A 26,473-nucleotide genomic window follows, 5' to 3' on the forward strand; every position below is an offset into this window, starting at 1 on the left:
TAATAATCGGCTTTACTCTCGCGCAACCAACTTGTACATAAATACAAGTTATAGTGCAACTTTGCGCGAAAGTCATCGGCAGAATTGAACTTTTTTTTCGTTTTCTATTTTTTCTTTTTTTTTTTTTTTTCTTCTTCTTCTACATATTTTTCGCGTGTTTATCCGTTTCGTTTTTTTTCTTTTTTTTTCTTTTTTTTTTCTTTTTTTATTTTTCATGTGCTTTTTTTTCTCTCTTTTTCTCGTTTTATTTTCATTAATGTTTTTCTTCTCTATCTACTTATCGTCTTACAAAGATTTGAGAAAGACGCAATTTTGGTACGAATTTCGAATTTAAAAAATGAAAAAGAGTCCCGCTCGTATTTTATCATTTTCCTGTTATAATCATCCTTCCGCTTTTTTCTCATCATTCTTGAAAAAAAAAAAAAAAAAAAAGGATGAAGTAGTAGTCCGTGGATAATGTTCCGCTTATGGCTTAGGGTACCGCCAGTCTTCTGACGTTGTAACGGCAATGATTACGGCCAAGAACGTCTTCAGAAGGAATTTCCTCCTCGAGAGGCTCCATTCCAGCTGCAGCCATCCTGTCACGCACCTGAGAACAAAAAGCCATGAAACTTGTTTGGTTTGCTTGGACGTGTTTGGATGAATACATAGTCAATTCTAATTTCATAAAGTAGTAATTAGGGCAAAAGTTAGGAAGAGAGAAGCTCTCTTTTTCATAGTCCGTCCTTTCAAAGGACATCTCTCTCTCTCTCTCTCTCTCTCTCTCTCTCTCTCACTCTCTCTTGAATAATAAGTTTTAACTCGGTTCTGGACCTGTCGTGTACGAAAATTCAGTTGAGCCATGACGACGTACGTGGTTCGATAAATTACGCGTTGGACTTTCTTTGAAAGAAAACTTAAAAATACATTCGTATATTTCTTTTTTAAATATATCATAATATACATATGTACTTGTAATAATAATACATATAGAGGTATCATTCTGCCAATGGAGAACTCGATCATCGTTCTTGTAACAGCCTCAATTTGGCACTTATGGACGCAGAACTCGTTTACATATCTATACATATGTATATTACCTAACAGTGTGCGCTGCGAGTTTCATAGTCGCGAATACTAACGAGAAAAATCGCGCCCGACGATTGCACGGTTTTAGCGAAGAGTAAAGGGATGAATAGAAGTGGAGCAAAAAATAGAGAAAGAACGCGCGGGCGAGAGAGAGAGAGAGAGAGAGAGAGAGAGAGAGAGAGAGAAAACGGGATGTCGAAGGACACAAAACATAAAAGTTACATATATATCTATGTATAATGCGTATGTACATGTATATAGATGTATGAAAGAGAAAAAGAGAGAAAGAGAGAGAGAGAGAGAGAGAGAGAGAGAGAGAAAGAAAGACAGAAAAAGGTTGGTTGGTACTTCGCGTATTTCATAGGAGACTGCACAGAACCCATCAATTTTCTCTAAGTCCATTAACTTTCTACAGGCATTACCGTCTGCCGTAGACTTTCATCCATGGGCGAATAATAACCGATATTCTCATATCGAAATTCTCTTTTCCCGTTAACTTTTATTCTTTTTCCTTATTCAAAAAATTTTTTTTCTTTTTTTATTTCATTCCATTTCAATAGTTCTTCCTTTTTTTTTTTTTTTCTTTTTCTCGTAGTTCGATCCGCATCAAAGTTTTCGGATATAGTACCTGCATGTTTATTTTTATTATTGTTTCTCGTTTGCAAAGAGATATAGAATAAACTGCAGGATGTGTTCCCTCGAGTTTCCTATTTTTCTTCATAGTTCTCGATAGGTGCAATAGGACGAGAATAGTACGAGAGCGAGTTGTTTTTCGTACAGGCACATCCTAATCAAATCTGCTTTTATTGTCGCTCTCTTCTGTTCGTTTTTCATATAAAAGATCCCTCGGTCGGTTTTGCATGTATAGTTCTATACGGTAGACACACTTTCTTCTTTTTTTTTTTTTTCATCTCGTGAATGCTCCCTCTCTCTCTCTCTCTCTCTTTCTTTCTCTTTCCTTCTCTTACCCTCTCCATTTTTTCATTGGTTTGGAAATTAAAACTTCTTTGCTTTTTTCTTCTCTTTTTTCTCTTTTCTCTTTCCTCTCTTTCTTTCTTTCTTCCTTCCTTCCTTTTTTTTTTTTCTGAAACATTTGTGACGCCAGGAACCGCGAGAAATTACAAAAGAGGATTAATGTGTCGGTGGATGAAAAACTGTTCTTTTTTTTTTTTTATCCCTGACAAATACAAAGAGACGATTTAACGGGAAGAATAAGAGAGCATGTATTAATCATTACTTCATTCAATTTTCTTTCTCTCTCTCCCCCTCTCTCTCTCTCTCTCTCTCTCTCTCTCTTTCTCTCTCTCTCTTTCTCTCCTTATCGAGAGTTCAACTTTTATATGAAATTTTTTTTTTTTTATATGAACTTTTTATCTCGCAATATCTTGCAATGCAATAAATAATAATAGAAATTTCATTATGTTAACCGTGCAAAGAAATAGAACAGTTTACATAATAGCTACGTTAGCATGATCATGCTTATAATCGATTCATTTTCATACAGGACTGTACTAGCGTCGTACTTTAGGACTCGTTCGTGGAGAAATTTTCGAGAAAGGGGGAAGGAAAAGTGGTCTTACGAAACAGGCTCAAAGTGTCTTCAAATTTCACTTGCATTCTCTCTTGGGCTATGGCAAGACTTCTTAAGTGTGGGAGAGGGAGTCGTGGAACTCTTCCCGTAAAGGCAATGCCGGAATTGAATTTCAGAGGTACCTAATCGCCAGCAGTTTGTTCAGGCAGCGATAGGCGTGACTATTATTTCAGCAATTACGAGGCTTCTCGCTTTGCCCTTAACGAACACCTTCTCTTAAGTCCTTCGTCTTTCTTCTTCTTCTCGTTCTTCTTCTCCTCCCCCTTCTTCCTTTTCTTCGTCTTTTCATTATCTTCTTCACCTGTATGATGAAAGTGAAAAAGAGGAAGTAGTAACTGAAATTACTCAAAGACTTCATCTTTGAATTTCTCTCTCTCTCTCTATCTCTCTTTCTCTTTCTTGTATTTCTCTTTCTCTCTTTCTCTCTTTCTCCCTTTCTCTCACTATATATCATTTTCACGTTTGGAGAACAATGCATTACTAATTCAATGGACGATTGTAATGAAGTCGCTTTCACTCGTCCTCCAAGAAATTTTTACAGAAACAATTAGATAGATAGATAAATAGATAAATAGATAGGATAGATAAAGAATAAGTGAGTGAGTGAGTGAGTGAGTGAGTGAGTGACTTACAGGAGTCCAAATTTCCGAAGCTATAATTATAATTCATTTTTATTCGAAAATTTAATTAAAAAAAAAAAGAAAAAGTCCTTGCTTATGACATTAACGAAAGAACTTCGTAGCTCATCTCTCCTTAAAAAAAGTTCGTTGGGCGTCTTAACGTTCAAGTCGTTATTAAAAGAAAATTTGTTAGAAACAACCCCGATCCATAAGTCCCGTCCTCTTTCTTTTCCTCTGACTTTTTCGCCGTTAAAATGAAATGATTTCACCCTTCGGAGTTAATCGTCGGAAAATGTGAAATATGACAAACGATGTTAAGGTGGAATAGCACTCGTCTTCCGATTTAATAAACGGCCGTTGCTCCAGACAAATTACAACCGCAATTTCGTGGCTACCAGCGTACGCCACAATTAAATTATTGTTGTAATTTCCAGGACAGTCATCTGCAAACGTGCTCGAGCGTCCGTAACGTCTGTGAACACGATCGCAACGATGTCTCAATTTAAATAGTTTCTCTCTCTCTCTCTCTCTCTCTTTCTCTTTTTCTCTTTTCCTAATAAATTCTCAATCATGTGGCATATATACATGTAAATGTATTATTACAAGTATCTTCAAAATTTCAATGAAAGGTTAGATGCTCATCGAGCGAGTAAGAAAGAACGGTATCACATAAGCATCGTGTATAAAGTAGGCTTGAAATTTCGTTAAAGCCATCCAGAGCGTGCTTCGGGTCTCTCGAAATGGGCGTCGTTCTGGCGATTTCATATATAGAACAGTCGTGTATTACACACAACTTAGACATAGTATATATAATATATATATATATATATATATATATATATATATACATATATACGTATATAGATATAGATATATAGTATAGATATACATAGGTTGAGAGCATAGGGGGATGGAGAACGAGTGGTCGGAGGATCGAGCCAGCTGGTTCTAGGATTGGCAGTACTCCAAGAGAGCAAAAATTGTCGATGCCTGTACGTATTCCACCAACCCTTCTCGTTCCTCTTTCCGTAACCTCGTGGCACACTCATGCAACTTTGGATGCATGATTTGTGTGCTTTATTAAATCCGATATTGGTTGACTCGGCTAACCATTTTTTCTTTCTTTCTTCACCTATATACATATACGTGTACATATATATATATATGTATATACGCATACATATACATCTACACACTTATGTATCTTTATCTCTGTCTATTTGGAAATTTTTAGAATGTAAAAAAAGACGAAAGAGATAGCTTGTTAAAGGATATTGGTTTTAGTTGCGTTTTCTATATTGACTTAAAGTGGGTATATTATAAAGTCAAAGGATGTTCGATAAAGTAGGAAGGAGTAAAGGAAGGAAGGAAGGAAGGAAGGAAGGAAGGAAGGAAGGAAGGAAGGAAGGAAGGAAGGAAGGAAGGAAGGAAGGAAGGAAGGAAGGAAGGAAGGAAGGAAGATATGCCTCACCTGTTCGACCGCCTTGAAGACCCGGATGAGATTCAATCCAGCAAGTTTCTGGATATCTCTCTCTGACCATCCGCGCACTAACAATTCCGCGAATAACTCTGGATATTTGCTCACGTCTTCGAGACCTGCCGGTGTCCTGGAACAGACAGTTTGAAATTGGCTCAGATGAGATCGGCTAAAGCTGTTATATACTTTTAACGAGGTATTCCATTCAAGTGATATTTTGATGACTTTAAAGAATATGAGAATGTTTTCTTCTTTTTTTTTTTTTTTTTTCTCGAAAAAAAAAAACCCAACGAAATAAGAGAGAAAGATAATTTGTACCATTTCTCTCCTTCTCTTCTTTTTCCCTTCTCTCATTTTTCGGCCGTTACACCCGAATATTTCTCGCAATATTTTCATTCTGTAGTTTTTTCGCGTACCGAAATAAGCACACGCCCTTGTTTCAAAACGCATATTTTTTCCAACGAACGAACTAGAACAAGTACTATACATTTGTTTATGACGAACCGAGTCAGATTCCGACCTCTGATTTACCTCAAAAATGAAATATATATACATAGTATGCGAAAATATTAAACGATGGACAAAAACGAAAAGAAAAAAAAAAAAGATGAAAAAAGAAAAACAAAAATAAATAGTATATGTAAGCGCATGAGATATGAGAGAAGTTTTTTAAATTACGTTCGTTTCAAAAAGAAAAATCGAATCGAATCGAATCAAATCGAATCATGAAATATCTTTTGATACCTATTACACGTAGACACGTTGATACATACATACATACATACATACATACATACATACACACACATATAGACATATATATATATATATATATATATATATATATATATATATATATCTATATAAAGTAGAACGAGATGAGACCAGACGAAATTGGAAAAACTCATGGAATCTTGTCTAAAGGCGAGACGAGGGTCACTTGGACGATGTGAACTTCGATCCTCCTCATTACGCGTGTCACAGCCGCGAAGGGTTACGTTGTTAGAGGTAGGGGGTGACGACGAAAACGAGGGTTTGAGAGATTCGTTGAAAGCCAGCCGGCTGACAATGTCGGAACGGCAAGAGTGGTTAGGGACTTATTCATGGCGCGTCGTGTCGTGGCTGAAACTGGCAGTTATGCGGCTCTGCAGCGGTAGCAGCAGCAGTACCAGCAGCAGCAGCAGCAGCAGCAGCAGCAGCAGCAGCAGCAACAGCAGTAGCAGCACCCGTGTAAATCGACTGGTTCTGCCACATGATAGTCAACTTTTCCTATTCTCAAATTTCGAAATAACAATTTAATGTCCTAACTTTTCATCTATTTCTTTTCGCTCTCTTTTTCTAATTTCTTTTTTTTTTTTTCTCTATCATTCTCTCTTAATCTATTCCTTCATATTTTCCATTTTCTACGAGGTCCTTCCCTTTTTTTTTTCTAACGATCGTAAATTTTTCTTTTTACCAGTTCTAGACTCATATGGTATTTGAGCGAAGAGCATAGGAAGAACGATCAGGAGAGCTTTGAACCAAGCGCCAGGAGAATTATGCGCGTCATAGTTAAAGTGGGTCATTCGGTATATAACAAGCAAGGGACGCGTGCGTGAGCGAGATAGATAAAAAGAAAGAAAAGAGGAGAGAGAGAGAGAGAGAGAGAAAAACGTTGTTCCAATTCCCGAATTTCCAATTCAACCCACCTTTTTGTCGATTTATTTCGTGGCATACCGAGTGCCGTACACGCGCCATGCAAATAGTTCTTTTGACAGTGATTTACGTTAGGAAAAAGTAAAGATTCGAACAGGATATCGGTGAGAAAAAGGAGTGAAAGAGAGGGTTGTGAGTTAGGTAGGGTAGTAGGAAGAGCTGTGAACAGGCTAGGATTGGATTCCAGTACCACACACGCACACTCTCTCTCTCTCTCTCTCTCTCTCTCTCTGTCTTTTTATTTTTATCACTTCGATGAATTCGAGAACGATAGTCGAGTTCGAAAAACACGTTTGGAACTGAAAGAACGCATTTTGTCGCTTATCAAAATGTCGATTTTGAAAGAACAAGCAGAGATTCGAGAATCCCGAATCCCAGATATTTGGATATATGAAGAAAGAAAAATACAAAAGATAAAATAAACTCCTGTACTCCGTAATAAAAACAATGAACTTATATTTCTTTGTATTACTTATAAAATTAAAGGGACAAGAGGTATTCGAATCAAATGAAATTAAAAAACAAACTACATAACTATAATATTCAAATAATTTAGTTAACAAGTATAAGAGAGAAAGAAAATCGATTATCATGGTCGAAATAGAACGATTTTCTTGGCGCGTAACCATTGAGAAGCTTTGTTCGCGATAACGCGTGGAACGTGTCACCCATGGAAAGGCCATCGAGTAAATGCGGGTTAACGACGCAATTAACGCTAATCATTGCAGTTACTGTGGCGAATCAGAGTTAGCATAGGGTCTACCCAAGTACTCACGCTTTAAACGTAAGCGAGCCGAATAGGATGCGGTTAAGTCCTTTCGTTCCCTCTCTCTCTCTCTCTCTCTCTCTCTCTCTCTCTCTCTCTCTCTCTCTTTCTCTTTCTCTTTCTCTTTCTCTCTTTCTCTTTCTCTTTCTCTTTCTCTCTTTCTCTTTCTCTTTCTCTTTCTCTTTCTCTTTCTCTCTTTCACTTTCTTTCTATGTATAGTAATATGAATTTTAATTTCACGTAAAAGCTTATTGGCCAACCTATCCACCGTAAAACCAACTTTTTTTCCTTTGGTCTTTTTCCTTTCGTCTCTTCTTCTTTCCTTTTTTTTCTTTTTTTTTTTTCCTTCTTCTTCTTCCTCATCTACTTCCCTTCTCATTCTACCTGGCGATCCAATTTCGTTGCTCGAAATAATTAAATGCAACCTTTCAATGCTTCCCCAAAGCTTTCATCGTTTCAATAGTTATTTAAGTGATGAAATTTTGTTTCTTAAAAAAGGTATTAAATAGATTCATTGCACTTGTTGCGTTATCGCGTAATCGAAATATTGATCGATTGAAAACATTTCGTTTGTTTATTTTGTGTTTGACCAAAACGCATGTGTTATATATATATATATATATATATTCACATATATCTTGTTTAATCACGTACTCTACGTTACTCCCATAATATTTCTGTTCGCCATGTGTTTCATATTAACCGAGGAAAAATGTCAGAACCGATATTAAAGTTCCATTCCTTTCGTGAAATGTGTAGAAGAAGATGAGAAACGCCAGGCTATGTATTGTTTTCGTCTCGTAGACAAATCTCCATTGAAATTCCCATGGGACACATTTTCGGGCACGGAATATCCTTTACTTCTTTTTCTATCTCTTTCTCTCTCTATCTATCTATCTATCTCTCTCTCTCTCTCTCTCTCTCTGTTCCTGTTTTGTCCTATATGATTGTTATCGTTTCATCTTCTTTTCTCAAGATCAATGGCATCCGATATTCATGTCTCGAAGTTTAGAAAGTTCATACGCGTATGTCGATGAAAGAGTCGAAGAGTAAATTAAGAAAAATAAGATTAATGAAAATGTTCTTCGGTTTTGAAAGTTTCAGTCTTGTAAAAAAAAAAAAGTCAGTCTCTTACTGTATGAAAATTATCGATTCGAACGCTCGTATAGGATAAAATCTGAAATTATTCAGATGGAAATGTGTGGATAAAGCGATAAGTACTTTAGAAAGTGGAACAAGTTTTTCGAACTTTTTTACATATCTTGTATCCCTTCTTCTTCCTTTCTTCCATTTTTTTTCCTTCTTTTTCTTCTTCATTTTTCTTTTAATACATTATCGTTTCGTTCGTAAATTGCATTTAATCGTTGATAAAATCATAGATTCGAATGACATCATTTTTATTATGTCAATATTTATAAACGTAAGTGGAATAAAAAAGAGTGAACTTTCTTCTTTAAAAAATTCTTTGTTTATACTCTCTATGACTTTCGCTTGCGAGGATATTGCCTTTGAAATATTTTCATTCATATTTCTCGTATGTTAGTAGTACACCTGTTGGTTAGTAGTAGTAATAGTAGTGGTAGTAGTAGTAGTAGTAGTAGTAGTGGCTTCTGTAGTAGGGACAAAAAATGGTTTTCGTCGCGTGACCGACATAAATTCCAAGAACTTATGTAGGTCGTTGCTCCTTCTGAATTTAGAAATTATATAGGTTAGTACATCAATGTAAACATCTCTTATTTACACGAGAATATCTCCGGAACTACGAGTCGTAAAGACTTCAAAAAAAAAAAAAATGAGAGAGAGAGAGAGAGAGAGAGAAAAAAGAATCATTTAAAAGATTTCTTGTCTTTTTCTTTTTTCGATAAAATTTATTTAAAAATATATTACAATACATTTTTATGAATATATCCAATCTTACGAGTTTTCTTACGAGAACGGAATAATAGTAATATGAGTTAAATAAAAAGAGATTATTTTTTTAATAACAATTTTTCAATGATAACGTCATTAATGATATCAACGATGTAGATAGATATTATTAATGCGAAGACGATAATGAATAAAAACCGCAACGTTTCATACGTGCTTTAAAATCACGTCGGATATTCGGTTTTATCTCTGACAGGAACATTTGTCCCATTGACCGTAAATAACGTGCAATAAAGTCGCTACCGAGCCAATCGCGGTCGACACCCTTTTTGAAGCATCCCTCCGTTCACACAGCTCGTACTTTATTTTCTATTTTTTTTTTTTTTTTTAATTTTTTTTCTATTCTTTTTTTTTTTTTTTTTTTTTTTTATTACGAAGAGAAGATATAGAAATTCGACGATGCAAAGTGAAATACGTCAAAGTGAAATTTATCTATACGCCTGTGGCCTGTGAGAGAATAATCGTTTAACATCGTACACATCCTTTGTGATAGTTCTACATAGAGCTTTCGAAAGCTCGTTCGTTCATTCGTTTAAAAAATATATTAAAATCATGAATACCGGTATAGCCGGTGTCTAGGCGGAAAACTATACTATCGGGTAACATAAGAGTTTCCGTTTCTATTATATTTTTATCATTGTTAAAACAACGTTACTTTCGTATTATTTTTCTTTTTCTCTTTCTTTTTCTTCTCTTTCTTCGTTCGTTCCTTCCTTTTCCTTCCTTTCCTTCTTTGTTCGTTTCTTTTTTTCTTTCTTTTCGTCTTTCCTTCATTCTTTTCTTTTTTTTTTTTTCTTTTCTCCTTTTCCCTTTTACATTTCTATCCTCTTTCCTGTTACTCTTGTCCCGTTATAGAAAACAACATCGACAAACTTTGTTGCTCTTCGAGCTTGTCATTCTCTATTTTTTTCCTGTCATTCAGTTTTTCCGAATTTTTCGTACCCTTTCAATCGAATATCCCGATACCTATCGCAACAACAAAAGGGTAAAAAGCGTTACCGCCCGGAGGACTCAACACATTCTCTCCTCTACAGTCGCTTTCGCGTTCGATTTCTCCGTTCTAAAACTGCTACATGCTGCTTTTAACTCGCTTCGAGGGTGAACAAACAGAAACGTGCGAGCTTCTTGATTTGACAAACTACACGAGGAACGATAAGTCGTAACACGATGGGGTAAAGGAAACGAAATAGTGTCACGTACGGCACAGCCCACCCTTCTTTTTCTTTTTTTCTTTTTCTTCTTCTTCTTTTTTTTTTCCTTTTTCTTTTCTCTTTCCCTTTTATTCCTTTGTTTTATTCCTCCTATCTCCTGCCCGCTCCATCTACCTACCTATTCCCCCTTCCCCTCTTCCCCTTACCCCCTGTTTCTTTCTCTCTTTCGCAAATTTTTCCATGAGCTCTCTTGCTTTTCCTTTTCGATTCCCATTGAAATTCGTAACATGTCCGGGCCGGTCGCTCGAACGAAATAAAACCGTGCGTATAGAAATATTTGAAATTACAACGTTTTCACACAACGAAAAGCAATAATAGAACACGTGGGCATTACCTATTCTACTATAAATCTTTTTTTTTTCTTTCGTTATTTTCTCTTTTCTTTTTTCTTTTTTTCTTTTTTTTTTTCTGTAATATTTTTTTTTTTAGCGGAAGAGAGAGAGAGAGAGAGAGAGAGAGATTCTCATTTCATGTATCCATAATTTTTCTCTTTGTCTCTTTTTATTCCGCTAACATATCATATCCCCGTTAAAGCGATTATCAAGCTATGAGGGTACTTTTGAATTCATTCGTATTATAGTATTTTTGTTACGAGCGTTTGTTAATAAGTATGCAGAAGTATGCAGAAACAAATTTGGAACTATATTTTTCACGATGATCGGATCTTTCTTTTTTTTCGGTCCTTTTAAATTCAAATGGGCGAATTAAATTCATAAGGAAAAAAAAAAAAAGAAAAAAAAAAAAAAGAAATTCATACTAAATTAAAGTCGTAATAAATCATATAAATTTTATTATTTATTTATTCAAATGATAAAATGATATTTATTGAGAAAAGAGATTTAAATAGATTTAAAATGGTTACTTTGATTTTTCCCATAATTTTTATAGGATAATTTTCTATCGAGAATTAACATTGAACTTCAAATTGTAGAATATTAAAGAAAACGTTTAATTATCGTAAAGCATTCGCATACAACATAATCAGTGTTACGTGTGTATATATATATGTACGATGAAAAGATTTGATAAGTATGCGAACGTACGACAAATGTATTCGACGCTTACAACATTTCAAACTATCGTTTGATCATCAAACTGTGTATTTACGTATGTACATACATACATACATACATATATACATGCATACATATACGAAGATCGTTTAGGTTGATTTTTGCAAGTATTTGCAGCAGCAATCGTCTTACGAAGAAAGCTTTACATATGCTTCGTAAGGATTTAGTGTCGTCGTGAAATGTTGATATTCTATCCGCAAAGATCAACGCGTCGTTTTTCTATGAGAAAAGAGGAAGAACATTTTCTTTTTTCCTTTTTTTTTTCTTCGTTTTCTTCTTTTTTTTTTTTTTTTTTTTTTATTTCCCTCACTTTCTCTCCATTTTCATTTTATCTTCGTTATATATTATTTGCCGTTAGATAAAGAGAAAGCAATGAAACGAATCGTATATTGATTATCTATAGACAAATATGTAAACACATATAATTTATATAGACGATACGAAATTATATTTTATCAAGTATCTCAAAGAAAACTATCGGTTAAGGTAACAACGAAAATATATTCAGTAAGGTTCGTTAATTAATTTGGCCAACGTATAATCAATCATTTTGGCATATTTGCTGGAATGCTAACGCTTATCTTTTCTTACTCTCCACGCTAATTAATTCTTTAGACGTACGAACGATGAATAGAATAGATGAGAAAACACTTACAAATTAATGCCGTCGTAGCCGGCTCCGATTCCAATGTGATCCACACCGGCGATTTTACGAATGTGGTTAATGTGCGCTGAAACATTTCAAAATTGAAAAAGAAAGAGGGTGAAAAATATATGTAAATAGATACGTATAAATGTATTAATTACAGAGTAAATAGTATATAACGTGATCGTTTGAAAATTGCATAAAGACTTGTCAAAATGCAGATAAATATTTTTCATTTATCGAAGAAGCGTATAATAATTGATAAAATTCATTTTATTAATTCTCATTTTAATTTTATATTCATCGAGAATATTTAAATCAATGAAGACGATCAAGTTATACGATTCACTTCCAATAGATACACCTATGACGAACATAAAACGCATATGCAAAATATACATTAACGATTCAGAAATTCGATTCATCGTCCAATTATTTTACAACGCCCGTTGCTCTTCTTATCGTTACGATAACAACGGTTCAAACTCAGTAATTAACGTTTTCCGCCAGTGTCGACGATATTGTATGCTGCTTGAAAGAGAAACAGACGGAAGATAATAATGCGGAAATGCGAGAATCAATTATGAAAGGTTTCGCGATGCTGATATAATTATAATGGAAATTTTAGGCGGGCATTCTTGAAATTATTACCTTCTCTAACATCGGGTATTATCGTAGTTTCGTGTTCCCTTTGGCAAACAATGCTTTTCTACACTTCGTTTTGCCCTTCTCACGTTGTCCGCGTGAATCAAAAGATTTATGCAACCACTCGCGAGTGAATAATTAGAATAATGCGATATAAGTATCAAGGTATACGTGCGTGTCTATACGTGTGTGTATATATATATATATATATATATATATATATACAATGGATGTATATACGTATGTATTCACTGGTCTGCGGGCTCGCGTTTATCTCTCCTGTCCGATTTTATTCTCGTTCGTTTTTTCGTTCGCTTAGAAAATAGGAGAAAGAGACGAAGAGAAGTTTCTTATCGGCCGTCGAGCTCGTTATTCAATCGTCTTTCTACTTTTTTTCCTTTTCCCTCTAATTCACCACTTTGCTCTTCTTCTCACTTTCTCCGTGTGCTTTCCGAGAGATTGTACAGAGAGAAAAAGATAAAACAGAGAGAGAGAGAGAGAGAAAGAAAGAGAGTTTATCACGTTCGTACGTATGTGAAACGGATAGTGCGAGACAAATAGAGAAAAAGGGAGAGAAAAAGAGAAAGACAAAGAGTGTGTGTATGTGTGTGTGTGTGTGTGTGGGTGTGTGCGTGCACGGAATATCGCGAAGAAAATTGGTGGCTCTCGTGGGAGACAACTCGAGTTTTCGTTTCACTCCTGTACCTCAGGACGACAGGATATTTGCTTTTCTATTGGGAATATCACGGATATTCCTTGCACGGCTATGTTCGAGTTGATATTGTAAGGTTGCCAATGTAAAACTGGACGTGTAGAAATCAAAAAAGGACGAATTTAGTATAAGTGTGTTTACCATTGGATTATTTATCTTTAAAAACTTTTTTTTTTTTTTTTTTTTTTTTTTTCATATATAAAGATATAAATTTTTTCAATAATAACTTTTGTAAAGCTTACCAACGACATCCTCCAAAGTCGATGTCTCGCTGCAGCTTATAAAAGGGGGGTAGAAGGATACCATAACTATACCACCGGTCCGCGCCTAAGTAGATTAGAAGATAAAAAAGAAGATATTAAATCGAAGGATTAGAAAAAGAAAAGATTAATAATCTATGAGGAAAATTGAATTATCGATCTTACCAAATGTCTTAGCGCGTGATCAGGCACATTTCGCGAGGAATTGCATAGAGCGTGAGCGCTGCTATGGCTAAAAATGACCGGCGCTCTTGAACTCACCATTGCGTCCAGCATAGTGGGTACAGAAACGTGTGATAGATCCACCATCATTCCCAGTCGATTCATCTCGAGAACGATGCTCTGAAAATTAACAAGAAAAAAGTCTCTTCTTTGTCGTTTATCGTGGATTAAAAGGGAAATCTTTTTCTCTTTCTCTCTCTCTCTCTCTCTCCCCCTCTCTCTCTCTCTCTCTCTGAGTTCTTCGAGTCTGGAAAGTTTGGTAAATGCGAATCGCTTTTGAATTTGAGAAAACTTTCGAATTAGTTAGATAGCTAGCGAACTAAGAAGAATTTCGTTTTTGCTTTATCAAGTTGATTTTATTTTTACAAGAAGATAATGCTCTACCGACATTTTATTTCCTATAGTCAAGATATTATTACTTTGGGACAAGAGAGAGAGAGAGAGAAAGCTTATCTTTCCGCGTGATAAAGGTATACGTATATGGAACAAAGTTCACAATGGAGTTGCGAGATGGTGAAATCCTTCGGATCGATTCGTTTGACAGTGGAGACACGTTACGTCCGACTGACACTTATTGCGTTGGTTGTCTCGCCAGATTGAACGTAGAACGAGACGGATGGTTTGTAACGTTTGGCCACCTATACTGATTACAATTCAAAGAACGTCGGTTTGCAAGAAGAACCGAAGAGCTTGAAACATCGATCTTCAAAGACGATACAAAAGTCTCATTTAATTGTCGTATTTTCATTCTAAATATTAATAATATTATTATTGATTTATTTTTATTTATCGCGTACCATATATGATAGTTATCAATGAGACATGTTCCATCTTCGATATATATATTTTCAAGTTATATTTTATCGTTCTTTATGAAATAAGAGGATGAAAAAACGTCGAAGGTAAAAGATACGAAGATGGCGTTTGCTCGATGACGAAGTGTTTCGTCGTCGTCAAAACGTCGGGGGAAAAAAAGAAAAAAGAAAAGATCTTGTTATTGAATCAAGTAAGAAGAAACGTCGTCGTACGTCTCAATCTTTCTTTTCTCGCGACAGTAGGTGATCTTCTTTATTAGGGACTTCCCTTGTAGAACGAATTCCAAAGAATATTTGATCTCTCTTGGTCGTTGTTCAAAAAGATCTTAGCTTTCATTTAAACGAGAGAAAAAGTTTTGTTAAGCCATTCCTTGGATAAACCAAATTGAGTTTCCGCGATTTCTTATTCGTCTGTCTATTTGTCCGTCTTTCACTCTATCTCTGTCTCTTTCTCTTTTGTCAGGCAAGTCTACGATGGTGAGACATCGTTAACGTGACTCGTGCGAGTCTCGTTTTCATCACATCGCTTTTCTTTTCGGAAACGAAGAAAAAGGAGAAAATAAAGGAAAATAGAGAGAGAGAGAGAGAGAGAGAGAGAGAGAGAGACTTAGACGAGAAGCTATTTCAGCTGGAAAGAAGGATAAAGAGAAAACGTGAAAAATCTCGCCGCGTGAGAGAACGCGATGCTCTTGACGTTGACTCAAGAGGAGGAGGATGCACGATGAAAGAAAGGGATAGGAAAAATGTAAGTAGGTACATGTCTTCTCTTCTATCTTTGTGTGTATTTTAGTATGTGTATGTGAGTAAGTCAGTCGAGAAGGGAAACCAGTCTTCCCTTATTCGAACGATTTATTTCCTGCGAAGACTCCCTCCTCTACGTCGTCCTTTATCTAAATTTTATTTTATTCCCTTTGCTCCCTCCCCGTTTCTTCGTGAACGACGACGATGGTTTATCTTTTATCCGGACGAATAATCACTGGCTCTCTCTCTCTCTCTCTCTCTCTCTCTCGCTCTCGCTCTCTCTGTCTGTCTGCCTGCCTGTCTGTCTGTCTCTCTTTTTCTCTCTCTCTCTCTCTCTCTCTCTCTCCCCTTTTATCCTAGTGACTTATAAAAGAGAAGGATCGTTCTTCGAAGAAGGGCGTAGGTATGGAATAAAAAATGAAGTGCTTCGTCTTTTCAATAAAAAAAACTTATCGTAAAAAAAAGTTCTTTTTATTCTTTTGCATATTCCAACTGGTGTAACATTTATTGTCGATTCATATCTCTCTATCTATCTCTTTCTTTCTCGAGCTCATGGGAACTCATGAGAATCAGTGACAGTTAGATTTTTTCAGATTATTGGAAAAATTCACCCTCAAGGCACTGACTCGAACGAGCGAGCGAGCGTAAAAGAGTCTCGTATAGTTCGTTCCATCGACAGAACGACGAATAACTCACGTTCTCTCTCACGAGCTCTTTTTTGAATGCCACCTTCGACTGCTATTACAGGTATTGGTTTTATCGTTTAACAAAAAATTTTTCGTAGCACCATGTCCCTTGAGAAATCTTTTGGAAATAAAAAAAAAAAAAAAAAAAAAAAAAGAAAAAACAAACAACGTGACTTAGCGAGAATGCCATCTTTAATCTTCTTCTTCTTTTTATTCCTTTTCTTTTCTTATTATTTATTTTTTCATTTTTATTTTTTTATCTTTCCTCTTTCCCACGCACAACTCTTACATAACTTTGGTTACAAGTGGAGAGGATTTTTTTTCTTTTCTATTCCGTTTATGATCCTTTATGAATCGTGATATTTTATATATATATATATATTTTTTTTTCCCCCTTTCCACACGCGTAAATTATTTTTTGATAACAGCAGAAAGAAATTGACCTAACTGAATTTAATCAAATTTTATGGAAAATTTCTCTGTTATAGCTGAAAGTATTGCTTACAGTTTCAAACAAATTGCTCGATTACTTTCAAAGTAACATTCATTTATGGCGATCGTGCATAATGCATACTTACGAAACGCATGAAATGAGTACAGCTATTATGTAATATCGGGTAAATGGAAACTGCGATAAAGTGAGATAATTATCGTGATGATAAAAGCACAGCTACGTATTCGAAAAATTTGTGGTTTATCAACAATGAGAAAAATTTTTTGGCTATTAATTTTGGGAAAAAAATTCGTGGTTATCAATAAGTGAAGTTCGGTCTTTTGTTGAGATTTATAGTGTGCAGTTTCAACGAACGCCGAAGGCGATCAAGTTGGTTTCTTTTTTCTCGTTGTTTAAATTTTTCTTTTTTGGCTTGTCAAGATATTTAATTGAACATTTTTCATCGTGTCATGTACAACGGATTCATCTCTATTTCTCTCTCTCTCTCTCTCTCTCTTTCTCTTTCTCTTACTCTCTCTCTATCTATCTCTCTATCGCTTTCTTTTTTTATTGTCTATCTCTTATCTCTTTCATTTCATTTTGATCGGACATCGAAGTAGACAGTAGCGGCAAGTAACGATCGTTTAGTTCTTCCAAAATGAGATGAAACTTGTCCTTTCTCTGCCCATCGTTACTAGATACCTACCGGATGTTGCTATCACCGAGAAGCAACTTCAGTTAGGAAACTACCAACACTTTGGCACCTATTTAGAGACGAAAACTTTCGGGGAGCAAGCCAGCAGCTGGTCTCAAAAGGGGGTCTGGTCAGTTCTGCGAGAACGCTTTGGAAAACTTATCGGCCAGCTGTGACCGCCATATTCCCAACTCAATCCTCATTCTGCTTGGTTTACCCAAAAGAAAATGTTTCACTTTAGACCGTTTCTTTCGTCTATATGAAAGAATGAAAATTCACCGATATATTTCATTTCATTTTATCGTTTAGTTAATTAAGAAATAACATTTTTCTTTTTTATTTTCTATTTCTTTCTTTCTTTCTTTTTTTTTTTTTTTCTAAAATCGAACTTTATATCTTGATATCTGTGATATTATTTCTCGTCGAAAAAGAAGATATATTGACGACTTTGTCACTCTCGAGAATCGGTTGAAATTTATTGGTTGAAATTTAAAAAAGGAAAGAGAGAGACAGAAATGAACAGAGAGAGAGAGAGAGAGAGAGACAGAGAGAGAGAAAAGAAGCAAAAAGCACGTGAAAGTTAATAAAGAGGTCGAGATTTGAAAGTTTAATATCACTGAAGAGATATTCGGTAGACCAGTGAAATTAAAATTTCTAGAGGGGAACATAAAAAAAGACAAAATGATATTACGATTTTGTAACTAAACGAGATTATTATAATATATACTTACATACGTATACAGATATGTAGATATGAATATTGGAATATGTTTTTTGTTATATTACGTATACGTACGTACAAATCTTTATGAAGTTGTTTGAAAGTAAAGGAAGAATTATCACTGATAATGCCAGTAGTAAGAAAGATAGACGATAAAAAATAAATTAGATATGTTTTTTTTTTCTGTTTCTTCTTCTTCTTTTCTCGCTCTTTCTTTTCGTCACGTAGTCGACCTCAAAGATACCAAGTCACTGCCGTATATATGGCGCGTTAAACAGATCCCGAGAAAATAACTGGAAAGCAGTGCAACCCTTGTTGAGCAGATGGTACGTGGCAGATCATGGAAACACGTTTGTCCTTCTTTAGACGTCGTGGCCGACATTTCTTAATGAAAGCACGTTTCCCGAATAACGTCCGGAAAATGACTTTCTCCTTCCTGCCAAAAGCACGATTGTTGGCCTGGATACTTTCCTAATTAACTCAATCGTTTACTACGAATTTTCGATTAACTTTGCTTTCTATTTGCCGTAACGAATACCTAACGTAAAATCATATTATTATTGTATTAATAATAATAATAATAATGATAATAACGATAGTGATAATAATAATAATAATAATAATAATAATAATAATAATAATAATAATAATAATAATAATAATAATAATAATAATAATAATAATAATAATAATAATAATAATAATAATAATAATAATAATAATAATAATAATAATAATAATAATAATAATAATAATAATAATAATAATAATAATAATAATAATAATAATAATGATGATGATGATGATGATGATGATAATAATAACAATCAACTTTACTCTAGATTCATTCTATCTTGTAATGAAACATTTTCATGTATTACGTATTTTTATATACTGTGTATAAAATTACTTATACGTATTAATGCGTTATCATATTATGCAATTGATCGATCGAATTTAATTCGACCTGGCGTATGTAATCTGTCATTTTTCAAATTGCAAGCAATGTTTACGATAGTCCCTCGTCATAGCCAACGTAATAAAATGAATGCGAAATGTATAAATAGATACGGATATTAGTCTTTTAATTAAATCCTCGGTTGACGTAGTAAAGTGCGAAAATTTTTCTTCTCTTTTCTTTTTTCTTTTTTTTCTTTTTTTTCTTTTTTTTCTTTTTTTTTTTTTTCGATATAAGAGAAAAAGAATTGATTTATTATGGCCGTTTAATTCTTCCCGCTTCATCTTGCAATTTCCATCGGGTATATTGTATAGTGCTTTTATTCGAGTTTATTAACTTTCACTAAAGTTAGTAAAGGAATTTTTCCCCTGTTTCTCCCTTCCTCCCTCTTTCTTTTTTTTCTTTTTTCTTTTTATTTAAAAAATTTTATCATTCTTTCCTTTCATCGACACTTCTTTCTTTCTTTCTTTTTCTTTTTTTTTTTTTTCTTTCTTTTTCTTTTTTATAGATATTATCGAGCATAAACCCTTTCAAAGGAACTACCAATCGATTCACGTTTACAACGAATTATTTTAACGAAAAGTGTTTGGCCCGTTAAAAGCATTTTTCGTTCTTTCGATTTCGAGCGTCGTCAGTTATAAACCTGTGGAGCTTTGAATTTTGAGAGATGTCGCGCGTGTAAAAGCCTCGTAAAAATCCGCTTTAAAATCAACTCCGATAAAAGAAAACTTGTTTCTCTTACAGAAGAACCATCGGTCGCGATTTTTCTCTTTTACTTTTTCTTTTTCTTTCATTTTCGCTTACACTATGTTTATTTCCTTTGTTTTATTCTCATCGTCACTAGAGTGTCGTTCCCTTTGGCGAGAACGTCCTTGATAGTTTTGAACTTACTTGACAAAATCAAAAACAAAAAAGATAAAAGAGAGAGCGAGAGAGCGAGAGAGAGAGAGAGAGAGAGAGAGAGAGAGAGAGAGACAAATAAGAGAAATTGCCTCGAGTTGGATGGGGTCAAAGTTGAAATGAAAAAAAAAAAAAAAAAAAAAAAAAGAAAAAAGTAAAATTGTTGGTCTCTCTGGTTGTGTCATAAAAGAGTTCTCTTTCAAGTATGTTTTGCAATCAGTTTGTCGTTGTTCGACCTTTTTTTAGTTTTTTTCTTTCTTTTTACACGTAGATATGTACAACTGTTTGCTACGGATAGAAAGACACTCGTAGGAATAGCTTGAGAAAATCCAATACGTTAAATACATTAGAATCTTATAAGTATGCGTGTATGTATGCATGTGTGTGTGTGTGTGTGTGTGTGTGTGTGTGTGTGTATGTGTGTGTGTAATATATAGTTTTATACATCGAAGATGCGAGGACGAGAGGAGTTGAATTTAGAAAGATATAAAGCCGTACATTTCGCGGTACGTTGGGGTAAAAGGATTTGTTAAAAGAGGTTAGAGAGAGAGAGAGAGAGAAAGAGAGAGAGGCCGTTTTTGCTCATCTCTTTCTCTCTCTCTCTCTCTCTCTCTCTCTCTTCTTAAAGAAGAGCCGCTTTGGAATTTTTATCGGCCACTTTAGATGGCTGTTTATTGCCGCGATGTAAGTGATAAACGGGTAGTAAGGTCTGAAGCGAGCAAGGTGTAAAAAGAGTCTAGAAGATCGGACATAAAATATCTCCTTTTGAAACGGTCGATGTGAAAACGAGTACTTTCTTTCTCGCTTAAGGAGATTGATCTATGAATTTGTAACTTTTATACTTTAGTTTCATTCCTCGGACGAGGAAGTATAAGTCGGTGATATTGCGTTAACGTAACCCGAAGCATTGCTTGTTAATAGAATATTTAAAAAGATATTATATATCTGATTTAATACATATATAAGAAAAATAGTTTGATAAAAGAGATAAATTGTTTCCTTAATAGAATACGTTAACATAAAATACGTATTCGACTTTTCCATTTAGATATAAGTATGTATTTCCTAACAATAAGATTCAATTACGACATGGAATCGTCTCTCTCTCTCTCTCTCTCTCTCTCTCTCTATTTGTAATTCCCTTCCCGTGAATCCTTCGTGAAAGTTTATAAGATAACGTAACATCTCGTTTTTCCGTAGTTTTACTTGCTCGCTCGCTTGTACGCGTAACATGAAGATTTATAGCTTCTTTTGGTGAATGAAGGGAGATATTGGTGTGATGCCGGTGTTGCTGGATAGGTGGACCGATCCTTTTTCAAACCGGAAGAAGAATAGCTTCGCAAATGGTGTGGCGATGTTGAATAAAAAATAACTTTTAAAGAAAGAGAAAAAATCTATATATACATATATATATATATATATATATATATATATTTATAAGAGAATGTGAAAGAAAAAGAGATAGAAAAAGAGAAACATTGTGAAAGTGAGGAAGAGAAACGAGAAGAAGGTTTACGGATGATAGTGGGAAATGCGATCGATTCTCATCGCGGAGAATTAAAATGGACATCGTACGACCATTATTCTTCTTCGTAGCAACTGAAAGGAGTGGCCCGAGAAAAATCTTGGCTTCTTGGTTGTATACTTTAGCGACGTTCGTTAACAATCTTCCGTGTTTCTCTTTCTCTTTCTTTTTTCCTTTCTTTTCTTTTCCTTTCTTTTCTTTTTTCCTTTCGTTTCTTTTCTTTCCTTATTTTCTTTCACGGCGATATACCTCGTAAAGTTGAACGAATTTCTTTTTCTTTTTTATTCTTATTTTCTTTTTTTTTTTTTTTCTTTTTTTTCTTTTTTCTTTTCAAACATTTGCCCCATTTAAATGTACTAAATTTTTTCGTAGCTACGTTGTTGAATATTTCAATGGTAATCGTTTATTATCAATGGAACGAGAGAGAGAGAGAGAGGGGGGGGAGGGGAGGGAGAGTTTAGATTAGAAAAAATACTTTTATAAAAGTTAAAGATAAGTTACCAACGAAATATTATCTTATAAAAAATTGATAGTATATTTTTTCAAACAGAAGGGAGGAAAAAAAAGTTATGATCATCGAAAGGATAAACCGTACATTATTCAGCCTCTTTCTATTCGATTTTCGTCTCGTATTTATTCGTGACCACATCCCCAAAGTCATTTTTCATCCGTCTTCGACTATGAAAAACCACCCTCGTCATTCCTACGTCATCGTTCTCTTTTCCCTTAATTTTGAGCACATTTCTAGCCTATCGAACTCTATTTCTCTCTCCCTTTTTTTTTTAGACCTTGCCATTATATCAATACGAATGAATGAAATACGTTTTCACGTTTATCATTTTCATGGAATCGATCTTCGAAGATAAGAGAAAAAGAGAAATACTTATATATTTATTGTACGATAATATTTTGATGTCTAAGGAAAGAAAATATGTCGATCTTTCGCCGTTATACTAACGACCGACGCAAAACAATTTCGTTAAACTAAACTTTGATTGCGTTTGCGTACGCTTCCTAGTCGCGATTAGATTTGGGTTAGATCTCTCTTCTAGTTAGGAAAGAGGTACTTTACCGCTGCTAAAAGGTTTAGTAGGATAGTTCGAGGGTGAACTCTCTAAGCCGTCCGGACCGATGCTTTCACTCTCTACGAGTTTGCTTCTGAATAATCAAAGAGAAAAATAGACCGACACATTCCGTGCATTAGCCTAAGCTACTTCCTTCGTAGTTTCGCTTTAACGACTACTATACATATTGTGAAAATGTTTTACAACGTTATACTTCAATTTCTTTTAACTTCATAAAAAAAAAAATATATATATATATTCTTGATACGTCGTTCACGCAACATATTTTACATACAATGGATTAATATCATTAAACGTAATACGTTCTCTATTAGATATACGAGTCATATAGATTAAACAATTTTCATTAAATTTCTCAAGATACAACTTTCTCTTGGAAAATAATCCCAGAACACAAATTACAATCTTTACGTCATATTTTATAAATCCGCATTTAACGTTTGGGATCTATTGTGTTTTAATCGATCATAGATTAGACGAAATTAAAAGATCGCTTGAATGCGATCGTTTATGTAATGGCGTTTTATTCTCTCATGATTTTTTCTTTTTTTTTTTTTTTTTTTTTTTTTGGAGGAGGGGAAGAATCCATTTTTCATCTCGCGTTATTAATAAAATAAAAAAGGACATGAGAACGTAGGTATAATTGATTATACAATAGGAGTTTTTATCAGCGAATATCATGGATAAGGAGAGACACATTCAGGTTCTTGGGATTATCGAGGGGACTCGAGTGGGATCGATGAATTTTTAATCCCACTTCGCAGGGCAATTCAATGGAATTTGATTTTCTACTCACCTTACCGAAGTTGGAGAGACCACCGACGTGAGGCACTTGACCGGGTTCATCCGCCGTGCTGCAGTCTGCCCTAACGAACCAACAGGTCAGTAACTCAATAGTTACAATCGTGCGCATTATTGCCATACAATGACTTCTAATCACGGCTCGGCCAATCCGCTATTCTATTGGCGTAGTACGATAACGATATTTACCTAACAGAAACGCGATCAGAGTCTAACGAATTGTTCTCAAATTTCTAACCGCGTTTTCCTCATCAACGCCATACCTTCATCATACATGCAGATATGTTAGCACGGTTATGATAATATATGGTGGTTTATGACGTTGATTCGAAATCGATGACATTCTATTGAAACCAATGATAACATATTGTCATACGAAATTTTCTTAAATAAGAGAGTCTACATAGTTCTTTCCTTTTTTTTTTTTTTTTTTTTTTCTAAGATGATATAAAAATTTTTATTCGAATTTTATACATGATATTGATTTTCTCTTAAATAATGATTTTACATTAAAATTTATTTTCTTTTCTTTCACCCGATCCGTAAATAGATCGAATAGATTGGTACACAATGATACGATATAACAACGATATCGTCCTAGTTACGATATCAAGGATTAATACCATGGTGATGATTATACGTATTAACGTTCCATCCTCTAAGCCGTCTGACAGAACATCAATGATACAGTATTAGATTCTAGTTGTAATAATCGATTATTCAATAGGTAAGGCTCAATCGGGATCTTCCCGTTAGCGAGATACATAGGAATTCTTGACGTTGGTGAACGACATAACTTTATCGGATCTTACGTTCTGATAGGTTCGTTTTCGTAAGGAAGGTAGATGCGTTAATCGATCTGTCTGTTCTAATAAACGTCGATATTGTCGTCTAATATTAGTTATGTCATCGTATTACGTTCGTCAATTGTAACGAGTATTAGAGAGAGAGAGAGAGAGAGAGAGAGAGAGAGAGAGAGACAGAGAGAAAGAGAGAGACTATCTCAGAATCGTAAAATAAATCGAAACTTTATTTGCTTAGTAAAAGAAAAGTAAAAGAAATAAGATAATAGATAAAATACGACTGAAGTTTCGAGAAATTCATCGCATTTTCCACGAGAAGACTTTTATTGCTCATCTCGCTCGCACCTCGTCGCGTCCACTCATAAAACTAAAACAAAAGCAAATTCGTCGTCTGTTGTTTGCCGTAAAACAATATCACGCAAACTTTCTTTCGTTAACTCTCTTTCTCTCCCTCTCTCGTCTTATGATTATTTCCCCTTTATCTCTTTCTTCGTTGTGTGAAAGATCAGATAACGTCGATTGGAATTTTTATATTCTGAATAATTAATAAACTCGAACGCGTTGAAATCGATTTTTCAAACGAAACGATCGACGAAATATGGAAATTATATATGTAAAAATATCGATGGACTTTTAAAAAATTTGTACCAATCTAATCGATCCATCATTCGTGTTAACTCAAAGACAAACGAGTTATCGCGTTTTATTTTATATCATATTAATCGCTATTATTGTATATTATAGAGAATAGAAATTATATGTCGCGTTTTTGAAAAATTTCATTTTAATTTTATTCAATTCGGATCTGAATATTGTTGTATCTCGATTGGCAGACTCACCAAGGCGTGTGGCACGTGTGAGTTAACGTTAGATATCTGGCACCGAGCTCGTAGAGCATCCTTAGGACCGCCAAACTCGTGCCGATGGCGTGTCCCCCTTCAACCCCTATAAGACTCGCTAATCTACCCTCCTTGTGTGCTCTCTCGATCCCTGAAATCATACATTAAATTCCACTTGAACCATCTCTCCCCTTATTACCTCTCTCCTTCTCATTCTCGCTCATCGTTCATTACTACAACTCCATACCACTTATATTACAGATCATCTTCGTTCTCTCACGATAGTTGAGAGAAACCGATACGAGGATTGAGATTAATCTTTCGTAAGTATCCAAGGATGGGATAACCGGTAATGGAATATCGCTTCGACGTGAACATTTTGATAACTACGATTTTACACGACATTTAATTGCAACACATACTTCCGATAAAATTTACCGTCAACTAAGTTCGTAAACGACGTACCTCGAAACATTAAATCATTTCATTTTCTGACGTGGTACGTCATTAGCGCCACAATGGTACTATACCGAGCCGCTATGTTTACTCGGATTAATTAAATCATCGGAATTGCCCATCAGGGTTTGATAGCCTTGGGTATCGTTGATTACAAAGCGTAACGTAAAAGATAATAAACATTGTACACGCGTCCTCGCTATCTAAACTTGCGCTTCCACAATCAGCATTTACTCGATATTCGTTCGCTATTCAACGAATTCGATGACCAACGTTTAATGGGACGAACGAGCCACTAGTGTAAGGGTAGACCGATGGCTTCGTAAAATCAAATTGGCGAGCTTGCGAGCGGTTCGCAGTAGGGATTCGATTAAAATACCACGTGCAAACTGTGTTGCTAATACATACGTTACTTGTTGTTGTCAGCATCGACGCGCTCGTATAAGTCGCTTTTTGAAACAAGCGATAAGCTGATCGAACACGTATACATGTATATGTATTACATATTCTTTCTTTTTTCTTTTTTTTTTTTTTTAATTTTTTTTTTATTTATTCTCCTTCTTCGTTCGGCTAATAGATAGGTACAGAAGTCATAATCTATATATATATATACATCGATGGAAAAGGATAGAACGTGAAGAAAAAAATAGAGACGATCGTACCGAATAAAAGCCGTAAGCTGCTGCACGATGGGTCTAGATTTACTACGTCCACTGATTTATGCGTTGACACGCGTCTATGACCTATACATATATACATATATATATATATATATATATATATGTATATATATACGAGAATATATATGTACGTGTAATAGGTAAATGGTGAGAGTTCAAAGGGGAGAATAGACAACCCTTGCAACGTGTCGGAGAGGTCCGATGATATCGTGCAAGCCCTGCTGCGACTATCACCAACGCAACGACACCAACACTCACACCACTATATATACCATTGCTAACGCCATCATCCTAACCCCCGAGCATTTTTCCATTTCTCTTGGAATTTCTCATTTTCCACGGCCCCGTGTTTGTTCTTTCCTTCCATCCGCTAGATTGGCTTCGTAAGGATAACCCCGTGAATTCTTTATTCCTACTTCGA

General features: G+C 34.9%; 1 protein-coding gene across 1 annotated transcript in view; it reads right to left on the bottom strand.

Moving 5' to 3' along the window:
• Positions 1 to 225: 225 nt before the first annotated feature.
• The window catches only part of LOC118441715 (dipeptidase 1), a 51,025-nt gene continuing 24,777 nt past the window's right edge, over positions 226 to 26,473 (bottom strand). Inside the window, exons 5-11 of the mRNA XM_035866461.2 lie at positions 24,917 to 25,067; positions 23,270 to 23,339; positions 13,859 to 14,035; positions 13,676 to 13,760; positions 12,086 to 12,161; positions 4,751 to 4,886; positions 226 to 589 (exon numbers count right to left, since the gene is read on the bottom strand). Coding sequence (XP_035722354.1) covers positions 473 to 589; positions 4,751 to 4,886; positions 12,086 to 12,161; positions 13,676 to 13,760; positions 13,859 to 14,035; positions 23,270 to 23,339; positions 24,917 to 25,067 — 812 coding nt within the window. The 3' untranslated portion in view covers positions 226 to 472. The remainder of the gene's footprint in view (positions 590 to 4,750; positions 4,887 to 12,085; positions 12,162 to 13,675; positions 13,761 to 13,858; positions 14,036 to 23,269; positions 23,340 to 24,916; positions 25,068 to 26,473) is intronic.

The sequence above is a fragment of the Vespa mandarinia genome, chromosome 5 (assembly GCF_050613455.1).
Source record: "Vespa mandarinia isolate Hongniang chromosome 5, ASM5061345v1, whole genome shotgun sequence".
Lineage (NCBI taxonomy): Eukaryota > Metazoa > Arthropoda > Insecta > Hymenoptera > Vespidae > Vespa > Vespa mandarinia.